A 21,004-nucleotide genomic window follows, 5' to 3' on the forward strand; every position below is an offset into this window, starting at 1 on the left:
GTATTTGTTCTCCAGACACCACCAAAGTGTAATTAAAATTTGAAATGATTAAAATGGGTTTACTGTCATGATAAGATTTAAATTTTTTAAACACTCATTAATTAAGGTTTTCCTCTACCTCGTTGCTCTACATTTTTTTTAAAGGTAAAATATGTGCTGTACATTTTTTTTCTTAGGTAAAATATGCAGACTCCCTTGATTCTTGGAAATCTGTATCCTCTTAAACATGACCAAATGTATTTAGTGATATTTGTCTTTATCAGGTGATTGTGAACTTCAAATAATGAATAATTCACACTTCTTTTATAACCAGGAACCTTTTGAGGACGGCTTTGCCAATGGGGAAGAAAGTACTCCAACCAGAGATGCTGTGGTCACGTATGCTGCGGAAAGTAAAGGAGTTGTGAAGTTTGGCTGGATCAAGGGTGTATTAGTACGTACCTATAGACTTAATTTTAGAGTTACAACATTTCTTTTTATTAGAAAATCTTCCTAATATTCTTATCATTTCTTAAGAGAGCTTGTCTGTTACAGAAGACCATATTAATAACATGTACCTCTTTTTCTTGTATTAAATTCAGTAAAGGAAACGGGATATATGTATTAATGGAATCATACTATAGTTGATTTCCTCTAAATTACATTCTCTTACCTCTTATAAATCTCACATATTGTCATTTGTCAGAAATTAAGTATGAAATGATGAAATTGTTGGAAGCATCAGAATCAAGAAAGCTGAATGGGCAACAGAGCTGATAGATTCCTGCTTCCTTTTCTGCTATGCCATTATTTTCTCGAAGAGAAATGTATAGAAGTTAATGAGGAACAAATAAAGGAGAAATTGTTTTCTTAAGTGTTGAGGTCACTTCACTAGATAGGTTTGAGCTACTTAGTTTCAGATTTGCTTCTGTTTTTCTGTGTTCACATAGGCACTAAGGAACTGACTAGAGTAGACAGGTAAACTAAAAGGCCCTCCCATTTAGACTTTGGGGGTACTTAAGAGTTGTGTTGACATTTAGAAAAGAAGTCGAGGAGAAGTCCCACTTCTAGGAGTACTTTCATCACTTTTAATGAACAGAGTAAATGTGAAGCTCCAGGTAGTGCTCTTTGCCTATTCTTAAATGTTCATATTTTAGAAGACTATGTTCTATGTGTAAGCATAATAAGTAAAAGTAAAAATAAATACAGGAAGCTCTGTCAAATAGTTGAGAGTTTTAAAAGATGTGTGAGGAGCACCTGGCTGGCTCAATCAAAGGAGTGTGCAGTTCTTGATCTTGGGGTGGTGAGTTTGAGCCCCACACTGGGTGTAGAGATTACTTAAAAATAAATATACTTTAAAAAATAAAACGTGTGAACAATTGGCATTTTGTGTTGACAGATATTTTGTAATACCTGAATCTTCTGAAGGAATCAGGAAATAAGTCTGTTGATAAAGAACAAGCAAAAATTAAACCTAGTTGCTTTGATAAATGGGCACAGGAACTACTTTCTTAGGGTTGAAGTCTTAAAATACCCTTTTACCTTGTTCAGTTGCTTTTGCTGCTGTGTGTGTGTTATATTATCCTTAAATTAGCTTACATTTTAGCTCTCAGTAAATTCTTTTAAAAATAATATAAAGAAAAGGATAAAAGATTTAAAGTGATTTTCTATAGTTCTAAATGTATGTTATCCTCCTCTTGGCTAGTTTAACATTTACTGATGTACTATGTTTGATCACTTTGCTTCATCTGTAACTTGGCTTCTTTTCTTTTCTAGGTACGTTGTATGTTGAACATTTGGGGTGTGATGCTCTTCATTAGGTTGTCGTGGATTGTGGGTCAAGCTGGAATAGGTAAGCGAAGTTCCATACTGCTTGATTCACTTGAGAATGAGTAAGCAGAGTAGCTGTGTGCTCATCTAGCCTGGGAACCTCCTAATATTCAAACAATTAGAAATTATTGTACGCTGTTTTTTCTTTGTATCAGATTGTTGTCTTAATGTTCCGTTTTTTATAATTTTGGTTTGGTTTTTCTAAAATGAGGTAAAAATGAGGTAATTGTTCACTATAACGTAAATTAGGTTTATTAACCTTTTCTAGATATAGCAAGTTGAAATAAGTATTTCTCAGCCTCTTTTCTTTTCCCCTCAAGGTCTGTCGGTTGTTGTAATTATAATGGCCACTGTTGTGACAACTATCACAGGATTGTCTACATCAGCAATAGCTACTAATGGATTTGTCCGAGGAGGTAAATTCAGTCTTCTCACATCATTGTTACGAGATTACTGTTACTAATAAAGTGAGGTTTAAATTTTTAAATTATTTTTTACCTTTCAAAAAGCAACATAGGTCTGTAGAGGTGAGGAATGATACTGAGCACTTTTCAAACTAGTATATTTAAATATAAAATTTTATTTCAGCCCATACAAAAACATGTATGTGTCCAGTTACTTAGGATGCTCAATGTATTTTGTAGCAAGAATGGAGCTTCTAACCGATTTCTTCTCAGTTGGGTTGCCCCTTATTGGCTTCTCCCAGATTTCAGCCCTTAGATGAGTGGCATGCATCCAGTATTTGTTTAGTATTCTATAGGTGTAACCTCATTCTTCCCATTTAGGGGAACTTTGACAGAGTTCTTTTCCCATGACCTGACAGCTGGTATATTACGCCCAGAACTCGGAATCCACACTATCAAGTCTTGGTCTCTTCTTTGGGTGCCCTGAGGCCTCTTTCGTTGGAGTCCACAAGATCTGCCTTGTGAGATTTTACCTCGCCCCTGCCCCTCTCCTGCCAAGGGAGAGAACCCAGGAGATCAGGGGAATGGCTTTGGGACCTCTTGGAAGAAGAAGAGAAGAATTCCATTTTCCAAATCAGAACCCGTCATTTAGCTGGAATGAGGAGATCCCTAGAGAAAGGGGAGAACATGGACTTTAGCAGCTCCTGTAAAGTTGTCAGAGTGGATCGACTAACAAGAGGATCAACCTGTACCATCTGCCTCACCTATTTTACAGATCAGTTTGACATTATGTATACACAATTTCTGTTTTATCTGCATCAGCTATTTAGAGAACTACATTGAGCCTTTCATTCTTCCTCATCATCTTCCTATTTCTTACTTACCAGAATATCCAAATCACTGTGGCCCTGGGGGAAGCTAGTAGCAATATGATTATGGCCGTGCTGAGCATGCATGACTGTTGGCTGAAGTTTTGTGTGTACATGAGTCTACACTGAGCCATATTGTGGTGTAAGGTATGGATTTGTCCAAAAGTGTTTCGTCAGGCTACAGTGAGACTTTCTTTTTGGCCTCTTGCGTACTGAGTGCCCCATGCTTCTTTTATTTCCACTACTTCCATTCTGGGCAATAGAAGTGAAAGGAGAAACGAATGCGGTGTTAGGTACTTGTGGGGACCAGCAAGTCACCAAAGAATTGTCCCTATCTTCAGGCTTTCCAGTCTAGGTTGTAAGGCTCAATGGGGGCACTGGGGCATGAAGCCGTTAGCAGCATGAATCCCACAGACTGTTATTCTCCATGTGAACACAGACTTAGGGGAAGCATAGATTCTCCTACCTCATGACTGAAAAGCCATTTCATCTTTTGATACTGCCAGTAGTTTTTATATATATCCATGAGTACACGTACTTTAGAGACTTTGACCACAAACTTTGAAACTTTGCTAGAAGGCATTCAATTTTCACTTGTTGGTGACTTTGGAAATTTGGCTGATTGTTGACAGAATATAAAAAAGTTGTTTCATCACCTGCAGTGAAAGTTTCGTGGAGTTTTTTTTTTCAATGAATGTAAGCCCCTTCTGTCACCTCTATCTGCTTCATGGACTTGGACAGCCGTAATGGGATTTATTTATGTTCCACAAAGTAGATACAAGTCTAAATCTGGCGAGAATATATTGCATCCTATAGTCATGATTCTAAGTTGAATATATTGTTGTGATTCACACGTTTTATTCCAAAAGTCCCTGTCGCTTACTTCTTTGCATAAAAATTCCCTGTAACAAATGACCAGCCCAGTAGCAGTGAGCACCCCTAGTGCCTATGTTGTGTATTTTCATTCAGAGGAACCAGGGGACCTTAGAGAAACAATTGATTTCCAGATCTGGGCAGGAAATTTACTACAAGAGCCTAGACATGTTTTCACATTGGAAAGTAGAGAGGTAACAAAGGTGCTTGGTTTCAGGTCAAAAGGACCCAGGAGCCAACTTGAAGAAGCTAACACTGACCTAAGTTTGGATAATTTGAACAGCAGTACTATTACTAATAACTGTTTTGAATGAAGATATAATATATGATAAAATCCTTAGGTTCACAGATACCACAAAAAAAGATCTTTTCATTTTTTTTACCTTTGAAGAATGCTAGGGAACTAACTTATTAGCAAAATTGATAAATAAATATAAAGAATCTCCTGTTGAATCAAGCTTTCTTGAATGAAAGTGTCCTTACCTAAACTCAGTGTAAGCAAGAAATTGATGAGATTTGTTCTCTGATAATTATTCTATGTGATAAGCGAAGAAGGAAAGAAAATTAAAATGTTCCAACTTTGTAAGCCCTTTACTCAATAAAAGTATCTGAACGATTGTTTTCTGAGAAATTGAATCTGAACTATGTCATTGCCTGTAGCTCCAGGAAGCATTTTATATAATATGCAAGGGAGACAGGAACTTAGTAAATGACACTATAGGATGACTAGATCAAATTCCAGACTGGGAATGTTTCTGGAACAAGAATCCCACCCCCGCCTTTTTTAAGTAATGTGTACACCCAACATGGGGCTCAAACTCACAACGCTGAGATCAAGAGTCACACGTTCCACTGACTGAGCCAGTCAGGCACCCAGGAATCCTTATCTGACATAGTTTTCTAAGGAGAAAAAGAGGGAGAGAGTTAGGGTTTAAAACTCATGTATAGGTATGAGTTTGTTTGCCATTTGTAACTGTAAACTACTTTGTCTTTTAGTGGGTTGGGACCAAGAGTGCCAAGTTTGGATCTCCTCTAGCCCCATCACTGAGGATTGATTTTCACTTCCTCTCTTAAAAGGGCTACATAGGGAAGAGAGGAATGGAGCTAGAAGTGTCCATAGGGTCAGGGTGCTGAAGGCTTAGTTATCTAATGGAGAAATGGAAGGGTATCATGGGAATAGTGAAGTTTTGAGGCCCATCTCAATTTTCTATGATTGATTATTAAGGGAATTAACAAGGAAATATTTTACTGAAAAGTTTTGGTTGCTCTCTATAGTGGTTTTAATTTGGAGAGACTCCTTTTGAACTTGCCTAGTTATCTTATTAATATAAAGAACTACTTGAGGTAGTGTTCAACAGTTTATCTTGATTCTTAACTTATACATTGATTTATATTTTATTAATATTGAATAATATTTTATTCTTGGTTTCTAGGGTATGTTTCCAGCTGTGTGGCAGTATGTGAAATATATACTTTTCCTATGTGCTTTTTGCCATGGAGAGGTTTAAGTTTACCAAGTAACCTTAACATTGGCTTTAACAGTACATTTTGGAGATTAAACAGATACCAATTCAGAAAAGTGTAGTTTTTTTAAATATGAAATAACTGCTAACTTAGAAACAAATATAATGTCCAGTTATGAAGTCTAGGATAAAAATAATATAACAACGTTCAGGGTTTCTTTAAAAAAAAAAAAAAGAGTCAAAACTTAAAAAATATAAGATGCTTAGTTTTGGGCTTGATTAGATTTTAGTAATGATGTTTGGATAATCATTACAACTACTAGCAGGTGAGAGCATCATCCCCTCAGTTCTCTCCCTGCGCAGAATAAGAGGAGCAGTGCTGAGTAACTTTGGCACATCTTTACCTTCATCTCTGGCATAGTCCTTAGCCCAACAGACACATACATTGTACAGATAGTCAGGAGCCCAGAGCTCTTTACTGTGCCACAAATCCTGTCCGTGTTGAGACCTGGGTTTTACAGAATTGACCTGTGTCATGTTCAACGAGTTCCGCAACCCAGATGGTGCTGGCCAGCGGCTGCTTTCACTGAGATCTGCATTTTCTAAGATGTCACAGGCCAAAGTTCTTCCATCCACAAATAATTAGTCTGTGAATATGAACTCATTTATGACATAGAGGACAAGCAGAGGCAGCCTTTTATAACATGAAAGTGTAAATACCAGTTGTTCATTGTATTGTGTTATATGACCTGAGGGTTAAGTTGAAAACAGAGATTAGTGCAGTTTCAGATAAAAACCCAGGTTACACCAAATTCAGAGGAGTAGTTCTGAACATGTAAAATCAACATAAATGACCAAGATGAAATTTTATATTACTTGTATTTCAGTCACTCAACAGGTAATTGTTGAGCTCTTGGTGACAGACACTGGGTTTGTAACCATCACTGTCAGACAAGATCCTATTTTCTTGGAGCTGTGTTCAGATAATAGTGGCAATTATTTTTTGAAACATAACTGCTGGGCATGATAACATGCTTTTGACCTACATTATCAGATTTAATGCATCATAGTTGTTAGTTCCATGTATAATTTGTACGGATGAAGAGAGTGAAAATTAAACACACTAATTTTTTCAACAAATTTAAATGCTATGCAGGTTTTACTGATGAATCTTTAAGTTTCTGCAGTATGTCAGGATTATCTTTATATACTTCTGTTTCATTTTGCTGAAATAATTGAAGACCTCCTCATTCTGTATATAGGTAAAACTAAATATTGGAAGTAATCCTAACATTTTTCACATGGATTCTAAGTGACAGAAAGTGCTTTCTGTATTAGTAAAATCAGATTATCATTGATTGTGCAATTTTTTGTTTAGTCTATTATGTAACTATTCATTCCTTTCATCACCAAGCAATGAGTTGTAACTTAGAAATAAGCTCCATAGTTCTTTCCTTTTATTGCTAATTTCTTTCAAATTACAGCTTTCCAGATCAGTGAAATGTTTGAAGAAGCTGTAAAAAGCAGTTCTGTAACAGTTGTATTATGAGGTTTTATTAGACTTCAACATAACATTGTGTTTTCAGTTTAGTAAAAACATGACTTAACAAACCACAAGTGGCTCAAATGTGAATCTGGCAAGTAGTAGTAAATAATTTTTCATTTGGGTTTTCTCTTTGACTGACTTAGTGGCATTTCAATTTTGCCAGTCATTAATGATTAAAAATACTTGAATGTCATTCTGAAATTGTCTACTGCAGAATTAGGGCTCTATGTCTTGACTCTTCAAGTTTAATATTTAAAGTGATCAGTTGCAGTGGTAATATAGCACTCAGTCCTAGTCAGAAGATTCCGTGTTGGGTCACACATCTTTCTCTACTTGACTTAATAATGACAACAGAATACAGCAAATTTGACCAGTGTTAACAGGCACACAAAGTATTGTGTATTGGTAAACCAGGGTATTAGAATGTATTTCCTAGAACAGTAACCAAAATGGATATTGGATCCTTTTGGGTCCATTATTGCCCCATTGTATTCTCAAAATCGTTCCTCAGAATGTTAACACAAGGTGGCTTTGGATAAACTGATTGGTCAGTATACAGAAGTAGGTGGTTTATTGCTGTAAAATTTTGGTGTATTTTCTAAACATATTAGATGACTTTTGAACAGTAAATGTTAAATAGTTTACTTTCTCATTCGTAAGTTTATGACTTTTTTGTTCTTTTGACCTTTTGATTTGTCTCTTCCTCAGTACATCAACAAAACCTTTATTTTATGAAATTTCCACAGATACAGTAGAGTATATAGATGATTCATATTATATATATTGATCATTTCATCCACGGTAAACAAAGGATGTTTGGTCACAAACTTCATTTTCGTCTGTTCGGTGGCTAACAGCTTTCTGGAGATTTTTATTAGTTAGAAATTTTGAACCTTTTTTTTTTTTTGAGTGTACTTGACACACAATGTTACATAGTTCTAGATACACAACTTAGTGATTTGACAAGTTGTTACATTATAATATTTTCACAGGGGTAACTACCATCTGTGTCATTACATCGCTATTACAATATATTGAGTATTGTGCTGTGCCTTTTATTCCCATTCTGACTTACTCCTTCCATAATCGGAAGCTTGTATCTTCCTCTCCTCTTCACCCACTCTGCCCAATTCCCCATCTGCCTTCCCTCTGGCAACCATCAGTTTGTTACCAGTATTTATAGGTCTGAATTCTGCTTTTTGTTTGTTTATTCATCTGGAGTTTAGGTAGGGTTTTTTGGGTTTTTTTTTTTTTTTTTGGTTATTTTAGATTCCACTTAGGAGTGTAATCATAGTTTTTTGTCTTTGTCAGTGTGACTTAGATCACATAGCGTAATCCTGCCTAGGTCCATGTATGTTGTCTCAAATGACACAATCTCATTCTTATTTATGGCTGTGTAATGTTCCATTATGTATACATACCACATTCTCCTTGTCCATTCATCTATTGATGGCCAGTTAGGTTCCTTCAATATTAATTCAATGTAATTCCTGTCAGAATCTAATGACATTTTTCACAGAAATGGGAAAAATTATCATGGAACCGTAAAAGACCCTGAAGAGTCCAACAGTCCTGAGAGAGAAAAAAGCTGGAGGCATCACATTTCCAGATTTCAAATTATATTTCAAAGCTGTAGTAATCAAAATGGTATTGTAGCGACATAAAAAGGTACATAGACCTGTGGAATAGAATTGAGAGCCCAGAAATAAACTTATACGTATAGAGTCATGTAGTATTTGACAAGGGAGCTAAGAATACTCAGTGCAAAAACAGTAGGCTCTTAAATGGGAACTGGATATTAACATGCAAAAGAAATTGGAACTGTATCTTAAATCACTCATAAAAATTAACTCAAAATGGATTTAGGACTTAAATTTAAGACCTAAAACCATGAAATTCCTAGAAGAAAGTATAGGGAAAAAGCCCCTTAACATTTGTCTTGGTAGTGATGTTTTGGATACAACAGGAAAAGCACAAGAACAAAAGCAAAAATCAACAAAATGACAAAAGCAAACATCAAACAAAAAGCAACAACTTCTGAACTGCACAAGAAACAATCAGCAAAATGAAAAGACAACCTACAGGATGGGAGAAAATATTTGCAAATCATGTATCTGATAAGGGGTTAATATCCAAAATAGAGAAAGAACTTACATAGTTCAATAGCAACAAACCAAACAATCTGATTTTAAAATGGGCAAGGCGCCCCAGTGGCTCATTGGTTAAGTGTCTGACTTCGGCTCAGGTCATGATCTTGCAGTTTGTGGTTTGAGCCCTGTGTAGGGCTCTGTGCTGACAGCTCAGAACCTGGGTTCTGTGTCTCCCTCTCTCTCTGACCCTCCCCCGCTTACTCTGTCTCTCCTAAAAATACATAAACATTAATAAAAGCTAAAAATGGGCAAAGTACCTGAATAGACGTTTCTCCAAAGAAGACAACAAGTTCATGAAAAGGAGCTCAACATCACTAATAATCAGGGAAATGCAAATCAAAACCACAATGAATTATCACCTCACACCTGTTAGAATGGTTATTTTCAAAAAGATAAGAGACCGTAACTGCTGGTGAGGATGTAGAGAAAAGGGAACCCATTGCACTGTTGGCAGTGAAAATTGGTATGGCCACTGTGGAAAGCAGGATGGAGGTTCCTCAAAAAATAGAACTACCATATCATCCAGCAGTCCCACTTCCTTGATATTTATTCAGAGGAAGTGAAATTACTATTTGTTAGAGATGTTGCCATTCTTGTGTTCATTGCAGCATTATTCACAATAGCTAAGCCTTGGGAACAACCTAAGTGTTCATCAGTGAGTGAATGCATGAAAAAAACAACACACATTCTCACACACACAACGGAGTATTATCTAGCCTTAAAAGGAGACGTTGCCATTTGCAACAACATAGATGAACCTTGAGGGCATTATGCCAAGTGAAATAAGTTAGAAAAAGCAAATACTATATAATCTCACTCATATGTGGAATCTAAAAAAGCCAAGCTCCTAGAAACAGATTGTAGAAAAGTTGCTACCAGGGGTTGATGAGCAAAGGAAGTGATGAGGAAGTTGGTCAGACTTAAAGTTACAAGCAGAGTAAGTTCTGAGGATCTAACATACAACATGCAGACTATAATTAGTATTGTGTACTCGAAAGTTCCTGAGAGTAGATCTTAAATGTTCTTACCATAAAACAACAGCACAAATGGAAATTCTGTGGGGTAAAGAATATATTAACCTTATGCTGGTAAACATTTTGCAATATGTATGTGTATCAGCACGTTACATTATGTGTCTTTTTAATGGTTTATTTTTTTGGAGAGAGTGTGAGCAGGGGAAGGGAGAGGGAGGGAATCCGCAGCACACACTGCACTATCTGCACAGAGCCTGATGTGGGCTCGATCCCACACACAACCTGTGAGATCATGACCTGAGCTGAAATCAAGACCGCGATGCCTAACTGACTGAGCCACCCAGGCGCCCCCATCACGTTGTGTATCTTATACAATGTTATATGTTATATCTCAGTAAATCTGGAAAATAATTAATTGACCCTACATGTGTCGGTCTGTTTCTGGACTCTCTCCTGGTACATTGTCTGCAGATTTGCCCTTAATCTAACACCATACTATCTTGGTACTGTGGTTTATAGTAATGCCTGAAGTTGGGTATTATAGCTCCTTCTACTTTGCCCTTTTTCAAAATTGTCTTGGCTAGTTCTCTTGCCTTTCCTTATATATTTTAGAATTATCTTGTCAATTTTTGAGAACCGTCTTGCTGGAATTTAGATGAACTTGGGTTCAGTATAGAGTTCAGCTTGGGGAGAATTAACAACTGTTAGGGCTCTCATTTCATAAATATGCTTTATCTCTCTCTAGTTCTTAAAGTTTTAGTACACAGATTTTGAGGATATTTTTTAGTATTTCCTGGTTTTTGTGCTATTGTAAGATTTAGTTTCTTACTGTTTCTTGCTGGTATATGGAAATATGATGGATTTCTGTATATTTACCTTGTAATACTTTTGTAGTTGGGGTGTCCAGAGAAACAGAACCAATAAGGTGTGTTTGTGTCTGTGTCTAGAAAGACGTATTTGAAGGACTTGATTCACGTAATAATGGAGGCTGGGAAATCTAAGACCTGCAGGGTAGGTCAGCAGTCTGGAGACCCAGAGACAAGGTGTTCTCAGTTGATGTCTGAAGGCTGTCTCCTGCAGAACTCCCTCTTGCTACAGAGAGGTTTGTTTTTGTTCCATTCAGGCCTTCAGCTGATGGAATGAGACCCACCCACATTATGGTGGGCAAACTGCTTTATTTACATTCCACCAATTAAATGTAAATCTCCTCTAAAAACACCCTCACACAGGCTGCCTGGTAGCTCAGTTGGTTAAGCATCTCACTCTTGGTTTGGCTTAGGTCGTGATCTCACAGTTGGTGAGGTCAAGCCCCGTATCTGGCTCCATGTTGACTGACTGGATCCTGCTTGGGATTCTCTCCCCCTCTCTGCCCCTCCCCGGCTCACACTGTCTTTCTGCCTCAAAATAAATAAACTTTAAAAACAATAATGAAATAAAAATACCCTCACAGAAACGTTCAGAGTATAATGTTTGATCTCATGTCTGGGCACCAGGGCTAGGCAAGTTGATACATAAAATTAACCCATCACAGTGTCACCTTGTTAAATTAGCTTTTGTTTTAACTGAGTCCATTACCCTTCAAATTTTATATGGGATTGTTTTTCTACCTCATAGTTGAATTAGTTTGTATTTTACATCGAATTACTTTGAAGCTCCTCTTTGAAAGCAGTTCATTTTAATAGAAAACTTGGGTCAAAATTTGATTTTGTTCAGTCTTGTACCTGAGGCACTGAGGATGATCACTTGTTGACTGATACTTTAACATCATTTTGGACAATAAGATTTCTTGTGCAATTTTTATCCAGGGAAGAGCACTAGTTACAACAAAAGAAAGTGTAATAGTTCAGAAGAAATTAACTGGACTTGGACAGGTTTGTTGGTGTTTCTAAATATTAAAATACCTTTCACATTAATGAACAACATTTAGTCCTTGCTCGCAGGTAAAAAGAGTCATGCAGTGCTAAACTGAGCCATGTGTAGTTTTTATTTTCTTAGAGTTTGAGATGTAATGACAATACAGTACTGAAGAAGTTTAGATCTTACAGCATAATGAGTGGACTTATATGGTATTGTGAATTAGTTGCCACAATAAGTTTAGTTAACATCTATCATCTCGTACAGATAGAAGGGAAAAAGAAGAAAAACATGTTATTTCCCTTGTGATGAGAACTTTTAAGAGCCATGTGTGGTTTAAGAAATGTCTGTTTTGTGGCATAATTGGTAGTAAGACATCCAGAGTGCGTGTTCAAAAGATAGTTAAGTACTGCTCCTCCCTTCCTGCCTGTAGTTTTGTGGGGTTTTTTGTCTCTGTGTACTTTAGTTTTGAAGATTCTATATAATTTGTGTTGAATTCATTTGTTCTGAATGTTCATAATAGTTTCATAATAGCTGTATCTGGTAATTCCACTTTCTACAAAGATGGATTAGTAAATGTGGTCCTAGTCAAAAATTGCTCCTTACCATGCACATGCACATGCACATTGGTTAATTATGGGTTTTTCATTTTTATGTTTCGTATCAGCAAAAGCTAAGGTAATCGTTGATTAATGCGTTACGACAAAAATTGGCAAGATACTTCACTGGGAAGTGAGGTATCAAATCCAATGACTCCTGTTTAAAAAAAGAAACAGGATAAGGTCGGTTTCTTGTAAAATGTTGGATACTTTGCAAAAACCTTTGTTACCCATTTATCATTCATGAAATTTTTTATTTCAGGTAAAAGCCGAGGAAAAGATTTTTAGTGTTTTGCCTCAGTTTAAAGTACAATTGTAATAGAGCTTTGTTTTTTTCCATGGAGTTTTAAATTAATTCTTAATAGTAATAGGCAGTCTTTTAGTGTTGATTTTACTTGTGGGACGAAATAGCAGATCACTTTGGTCTTTTCATTGCTTTACCAGTCACCTATTATACTCACTGACCTCTCTGAATCTCTGTGTACTCCTGTAAAATGAGGGGTTTGGCTTAATGACCTGTGAGTTGCCGTATAGTACTAGGATTCCATGAGCTTACACTTCAGCAACCACAGAAGTGAATGGAGAGGAGGGAGGGTGCTAGGTGGTGATGAAAAATTTGGGTCACCAGTCTGTCCCTTCATTTTGCAGGTGTTCCGTGCTCATCCTGAATTAGGGTTGGGTTCTTTGTTTTTTACGGAAAGATGTATAGATGAATGTAAGTGCCTTTTAAAAACAACTTTAACACATGGTTCATCTTAAAGGTAACTTTTGACTCCTTTTGTTGTAATCAGTGAGCTGATGAACTTGCTTGGGATCCATTTAATCTTCTCTCGAAGTCTAACATGCGTGAAGATTTTTTGCTATATCATTTTGACTAGGGTATACTTTTTAAGTTTTAAAATGATAATTGTTGAAAGTAGATTTACAGTTTATTAGAACAATATTATTGAAGTAAAATTCACACATAGTGAAATGTAGATTTTAGGTTTACAGTTCTGTGAGTTTTGGTAAGTATATAAACCTAGCTCAATCAGAATACAAAGTATTTTTATCATACTGGAAACTTCCTTTATAATCATTCCCTCACCTCTAGCCCAGGGTGGGCTTTTCTTACCTAAAAGGTACTCTTTTTGTGTCATACCTCAATATAATATTTTTAGAATTCATCCATGTCGTTCTATATGTTAGTAGTTTGCTGTAGTGTAGTATTTTACTACATACATTTTACTGTATATTACTCTGTTTTATGACTGTACATTTGTAGTAACAATAATTTGTTTATTTAGTTCCTATTGCTGGACACTTGGGTTATTTTTAGTGTGAGGCTATTATGAATAAGCTTGACAATATTCTTAGACAAGTCTGTGTCGATGTCTATGTTTTTATTCATGTTGGGAGATTATGAGTGGATTTGTTGATTCATGGGGTATTTGTATGTCTTATTTCTAAGAAATTGCCAAATAGTTTTCCAAAATGGTTTTACCATTTTATACTACCATGAATATATGAGACTTAAGTTTTCCATGTTACTGCCAACACTTGTTATGTATTTTTAATTATAGCTATTCTTGTAGATAATTAATTATGGTAAGCATCTTTTCATGTGCTTATGACCACTTGTATATCTTCTTTTGTAATGTATTCAAATCTTTTGCCAATATTTAAATTGTGTTATCTTTTTTTTATTTGTAGGAGTTTGTAAATATATTCTGAATACAAGTGATTTGTCTAACATCTGTATTATGGGTTTCCCCCCCCAGTTTTTTTTTTTTTTTTAATTTTTTTTTTTTCAATGTTTATTTATTTTTGGGACAGAGAGAGACAGAGCATGAACAGGGGAGGGGCAGAGAGAGAGAGGGAGACACAGAATCGGAAACAGGCTCCAGGCTCTGAGCCATCAGCCCAGAGCCTGACGCGGGGCTCGAACTCACGGACCGCGAGATCATGACCTGGTTGAAGTCGGACGCTTAACCGACTGCGCCACCTAGGCGCCCCTCCCCCCCCCCCCAGTTTTTGACTTGCCTCTACATTTTTATAATTTTTTTAATGCTATGTTTCAGAGTGTAGAAGTTTACTATTTTGATGAAATCCAGATTCTTGTGTTTTCGTGTACAGCTTTTATCTACTGGCCTGAAATCTTTGGCTTATCCCAAGGTCTTAAAGATATTCTTCTTTGTTTTATTTAGAATCTTTATAGTAGCTTAGGTTTTGACTATTAGTAGTATCAAAGGAATTTTTTAATAGTGCGACAGAGGTTGTGGTTTTCTCCTCTTGCTACCCCACTGTGTACGTATCCACTTGTTCCTGCACCATTTTTTGAAACGACCTATCTTTCCTCTGTTGAATTAATTTTTGTGCCATTGTTGAAAAATGTATTGTGTTTTTGTCTAGACTATATGCTATTTCAGTGATAAGTTTTGTTTCTCCTATTATGCTAGTTAGTATTGATTGCTTAGCTTTATAATTTCAGAGACTTCCAAATTTGGTTTTCTTTTTTAAGATTGTTTTGGCTCTTTTAGGTCGTTTGCATTTTTACATAAATTTTTGAATTAGGTGTTTTCTGCTAAATAGTAAAAAAATAAAATAAAATAAAATCTTAGTGGGGCTTTGGGATTTCAGCCTTAAAAATATTTTGGGGGGTGCCTGGGTGGCTCGTTTGGTTAAGCATCTGACTCTTGGGTTTGGCTCAAGTCATGATCTCATACTCTGTGACCTCATTGTTTGTGACACCCAAACCTTCATCCGGCTCTGCACTGACATCACAGAGCCTACTTGGGATTTTCTTTCTGCCCCTCTCTGTATGCCTTTCTCACTCTCTCTCTCAAAATAAACTTAAAAATCATTAAAAAAAAATCTTTTTGGAGGGCACCTGGGTGGCTCAGCCGGTTAAGTGTCCGACTTCGGCTTAGGTCATGATCTCGCGATTTGTGAGTTCAAGCCCTGCGTCGGGCTCTGTGCTGACAGCTCAGAGCCTGGAACCTGCTTCAGATTCTGTGTCTCTCAGTCTCTCAGCCTCTCCCCTGCTCATGCTCTGTGTCTCTCCCTCAATAATAAATAAACATTAAAATTTTTTTTTAATTTTTTTGGGAAGAATGGTTATGTTAACAGTATTGAATCTTACAGTTGATGAAAATGGTATATCCATATATTTAGATCTGTTGTTTCTGATAGCATTGTTTTGTATTTTTCTGTATAGATGTCTCGCATATACATTATTAACTTTGCCCTTACATGTTTCATGTCCTTTGTGTCAAATGGTATTTGTAAATTTTATTTTCCATTTTTCTTGTTTCTTATACATAGAAATAAAATAGACTTGTTGTATTTTAGTCCCAGTAGTCTGTGATCTGGCTAAACATAAACAGACGTATCATCAGTTAATAGACATGGCTTACACTTTGTCTTAACAATATTTAGGATTTTTTTCTTTCTTTTGTTGAATTAGCTAGGAGTTCCACTACAGTGTTTAATTGAAGTCGTGAGAATAGATATCATTACCTTGTTCTCAGTCTTAAATGGAATGAGTGCAGTATATCACAACTAAGAAGTTGTTAGTGGGGTTTTTGAAGATGTCATTTGTCAGATTGAGGAAGTTCTATTTCTAAATTGCTGAGAATATTTGTTCATGGTTGGATATTGAATTTTGCCATGTATTTCCTACATCTTCTGAAATGGTTATATGGTTTTCTTCCATTATTCTATTACTATCACAAATTATATAGTTTTTTGAATCTCTCTCTTTTTTTTTTTTTTTTTTTTCTTGAAAGAGTGCGAGGGGGGGAGAGGCAGAGGGAGACAGAAGGAGAATCTTAAGCAGGCTCCATACTTAGAATGGAGCCCCGCATACAGCTCAATCTCATGACTGTGAGACTATGACCTGAGCCACAATAAGGAGTTGGAGACTCAACCTATTGAGCCGCCCAGGCACCCCAGAATGTGTAATTTTTAACAAAGCAAATTTAAATTGAAGATAAATACGTACTTTATGCCAATTAGTAAAATACCAGGCTGAGAGTAGTAGGTCTTTAATACTATCTTTTGATGCTAATGAAAACAAAAAAAAAGGAAAACAGCTTTTAAAACTGGTTTCCTCTAGGAAGCAAGAGTGGAAGTGAAAGAAACGGGGCAGAGAACATTTACATCAGGAGTAAAAGTGTAAGGAGAACAGCAGCTGCTTTTTTGTTTTCTATTATCCATTTGCTCTTCTTATATTCTTGGAAAAAATACAAATCTTTTAAAAATTAACAAAACCGGTATGAAACTTTAAGGTTTACACATCTTAATTTGTAAAAGATAAAATACAGTTCTGGAATGTCAGAATTTGCCTACCTTTATTCATCATTCCTGAGGTGAATTTCCCCCTCTCATTGTTCCCGCATATTGAATGCACCTGAAGATACATATTTTTTCTTCTTTGTAATAGAAAGACTTGAAATCATAACTATAAAGCATATGATGGATGAATTCTTTGCTTTTACAGGTCCTGTTGGTTATGTTTCTCATTTTAAAATTTATATTGTCAGCTGTTGAAACCCATGAGTCATTGTTGATTTCAGTTAACCTTTCATGGTGACTTAATTTTCTCATTTATGAAATCAGGATAAATAATATGTAATTCATTGTTGGTATTGGCATTAAACAAAAATAGTTTAAATCAATTTTGAGAACATATGTTAAATATAGGCTTGATAATTAGAGTATTCTAGGAATTTTCCTGTGATTAATTAGATTATGATTTAGTCTTACACTAAGATCTTTATTTGATATAAAAAACTGTCCTTATATAAGTCCATTAGAACTTTTTAGTATTCAAAAATATTTCTGGGAGATTTTTAAGTAATTTCATCTGATTAAAAACCATAAAACCAGGAGCACCTGGGTGGCTCAGTCGGGTAAGCATACAACTTTGGCTCAGGTCATGATTTCACAGTTCACGGGTTCGAGCCCCATGTCGGGCTCTGTGCTAACAGCTCAGAGCTTGGAGCCTGCTTCAGATTCTGTGTCTCCGTCTCTCTCTACCCCTCCCCTGCTTGCTCTCTGTCTCTCTCAAAAATAAACATTTTAAAATAAAAAATAAACATGAGTTAAAAAAAATACATAAGACCAATCAATACATAGGATTAGGTTGTTGTTGTTTTTTTTCCCAAGATTTCCAAGGTGGTGAAAATGATTAATTGGTAAAATAAGTAACTAAGGAAGTTTGGGGTGGATGGATTTAAAGTGTAGAATATTTTTTTTGAGAGAATTGATAGAATTAACTATAAGACCTATTATAGGTATGTCCAAAATGAAGTTTGTGTATTTAGTACTTTATTAAACTTTAGGATTTTTTTTTGTATTTGTCTTCATTATACTAGAAGAATAGGAGAAATGTTCAACTATTAAAAGACATTTCATTATATGGTCTTACGAACTAAACAGTTCATTAGTATCTAAGAGAAAATGTATATAACTTCATGTAACTTCATTATTATTAAAACTAAGTTTGATAATTACCTAGAGGCCATAAATAAATTAGAATTTTAGAAGAATTCTTAGAGCTAAGCATTAGATTGACTCAATCATAATACTGGTTAATATTTAGGTTAGAAAAACACTTGATTCATGATAGTTCATTTAATGTCCTTGTTGACTATTGCATTTAGGCTGGATTTATTAAAATATAAACTATCTATTTAGGAGACCACCATATGCTTCTTTGCAGTTTCTTGTGAAATTTTCTTATGAAGTTTGGTTAGTCTTAATATTCACATTACCAACAAATTCCCATATTAATTTAAGTAACTGAAATAATCTCAACTGTGATTTTGAAAGTTACATTAACATTAAAAGCACTACTTAGAAAACCATCGGGAGATGATCTTGGTATCTGTGAATCTGAGCAGAAGGCTGTTGCCCGTTTTAGTCTAAGCTTTAGAAGAGAAATTAAGGTTTTAAATAGCTGGATGATTTTATATTTGATACAGGCAGAATTCTCTGGATGTTGAGAACTGTTAATGAATGAAGTGGGTTGTTAAGAATTCTTTTGTTTCTTCCTGAAAATATGCTCACCCACTTGCTCGTTAATTTAACTGCTGTGCTTACGGGAGGCATGTGCTTTCTGAATTCTTGTGAAATTAAAAGGATTGTTTGACATTTAAAATCCTAACTTTACTACTTTTTTTGTTCTTTCTTTTAGGAGGAGCGTATTATTTAATATCTAGAAGTCTAGGGCCAGAATTTGGTGGCGCAATTGGCCTCATCTTCGCTTTTGCCAATGCTGTTGCAGTTGCTATGTATGTGGTTGGATTTGCAGAAACTGTGGTGGAGCTGCTTAAGGTAATTTCCCCTTTTAGATGTTGGTTTCCCAAATGTTTATTGAGGGGGTTATGTACCACTCCCCATGTTAGATGCTAGGAAAGCTGTCATGGACGCAAAATACGTCCTTCAAGAAGTTTAGTGTGGAAGATAGACAAAGAAAATAATGACGATACGATGTCACAAGTGGGTAGTTGTAGGAGACCTTGGCAACACAAAGGGTAATCACTTAACCTATGTCCAGGAAAGGGGGTAGCACAGGAGTGTAAGGAAGAGTTTTCCAGGGATGGGAGTCTAGGTGTTAGCAGGCAGGTCAGAGGAATGGGGCATCGTATGAAGGGAATAGGGAAGAAAAGGAAACAAAGGCCTGGAAGAGTATGGTTTGTTGAAAAAACAAAACAAAACAAAAACCCTGTAAATATTTCTTTATGACTAGAGCACAAAGATTTAAAACTAAAGAGAGGAAAAAAAGGGTCAAATCAGGAAAGGTATTGTTTGCTGTTAAATTGTGGTCTTAATCTTGATCAGAGTTAGGGGCTGGGATGTGATCAGATTGGTGCCTAAAGAAACCCCTGGCCCTCGAGTAGAGAATGGATCTGAGGGATCACAGGTGGAGAGGGAGACCATTTAGAAGATTGTAGCTATCCTGGGAGAGGGATGCTGGCATACGTTCAAACAGTGACCAGTGAGGCTGGAGAAGTGTAGTGAACTGGAAAGATTTTTTTAAATGTTGAATGAGTGGACTTGATGATTATTGGGCTTATGGGAAATTAGAGAAAGAGAAAGGATTTTCAGGTTTATATACAGATTTCTCAGTTGGTGATTCAAATGGAGGATAATGGCCTTCACTTCGAAATAGCAACACAAGGCAGTTTAATTTGGGATGTCTAATTTGAGGAACCTGAGTTACATCCCAGTAGAGCTGGCCAGGAAGTAGTTGATAATACTGCTCTGGAGTTTAGGAGAACATTTGTTTAAAAAAGGCATTGGGATGTGTGTAGTTAAAGCAGTCCAAGCGAAATAGGATTTGGCATATTTAAATGAGAAGAACCTTGAGAGATACCTGTAGTTGTTCATGTTAGGTTAGGCTGTAACTCTATGCAGTACAGTAGGAAGTGTAAAATCTGAGGAGGACTGAGACTTACATTGGCATTGACCTTCTTTGTATAGGCCAAAGGGATGGAGAAAAGCAAGGGCTATAAGAAAGCAAGCAATGTAACTATTATGAATTCCTGTTTTTACATTATTTAATTTGTTAGCATGTTTTTAATGTCATTGAAATTAAACCACAAACATTTTTACTTGTAGAGTGGAAAGAGTGTGATTTTGGCCAAAAATGTATTCATTTCTTAGACAGTATAAAAGACCATTTTCAAAAGCATGACTTGGCTAATCACAGTGAATACAAAATATATTTCTTGAAAAAATCCTGTTGGTACTGCTTTGACATACTATGATTTTTATTTGCTTGTTACCAATTTCATTTTTGATTTATGGAATCTGTATTAAATACAGCATTATTAATTTGATCATATTTTTGATATCTTGAGATAATTGTATGATACCTCAATAGTACATAGTTATTTATTCCTTTTCCTTAGGCCTCCCTATTCATTCCATAGTCATTTATCTAACTTTTTCATGTAAGGTGTTGTCATGTCTCTGAAATGTTTCAAAAAAGAATTAAATAGTTTACTTCAGTAACTAATATTGTTCATTACATTTATAATTCTCTTCTTCTAGGAACATTCCATACTTATGATAGATGAAATCAATGATATCCGAATTATTGGAGCCATTACAGTGGTGATCCTTCTAGGTATCTCGGTAGCTGGAATGGAGTGGGAAGCAAAAGTAAGCAATGACATCATTGGAATATCTGTACATATTTATTATGTCAACTTTTAGAACTTATTAGGGACCACTGTTAAGTGTGGTAATATACTTAGATTTTGAAGATTCCTTAAGTGGCCATTTTCAGAGAAATTTATGTATCAGGTTATCTTCTATCTGACAAGGTAAGGAATATTTGGAGATAACAGTCATTTCAGCATCCACTTAAACCCAGTACTTTCTAACTTTTGACTTCCTACCTTCCATCCCTTCCCCTAATCTTAATTTACATTCTTTAGAATCACTCTGGTCAGTATGTTAGGAGCCCAAATT

At 35.8% G+C, this 21,004-nt stretch overlaps 1 protein-coding gene across 1 annotated transcript in view; it reads left to right on the forward strand.

Annotated features, from left to right (window-relative positions):
• SLC12A2 (solute carrier family 12 member 2) overlaps positions 1-21,004 on the forward strand; it is a 107,668-nt gene that overhangs the window by 28,550 nt on the left and 58,114 nt on the right. Inside the window, exons 2-6 of the mRNA XM_047849887.1 lie at positions 314-433; positions 1,756-1,831; positions 2,130-2,225; positions 18,720-18,859; positions 20,582-20,692. Of these exons, the coding sequence (XP_047705843.1) occupies positions 314-433; positions 1,756-1,831; positions 2,130-2,225; positions 18,720-18,859; positions 20,582-20,692 (543 nt within the window). The remainder of the gene's footprint in view (positions 1-313; positions 434-1,755; positions 1,832-2,129; positions 2,226-18,719; positions 18,860-20,581; positions 20,693-21,004) is intronic.

Source organism: Prionailurus viverrinus, chromosome A1 (genome assembly GCF_022837055.1).
Source record: "Prionailurus viverrinus isolate Anna chromosome A1, UM_Priviv_1.0, whole genome shotgun sequence".
Lineage (NCBI taxonomy): Eukaryota > Metazoa > Chordata > Mammalia > Carnivora > Felidae > Prionailurus > Prionailurus viverrinus.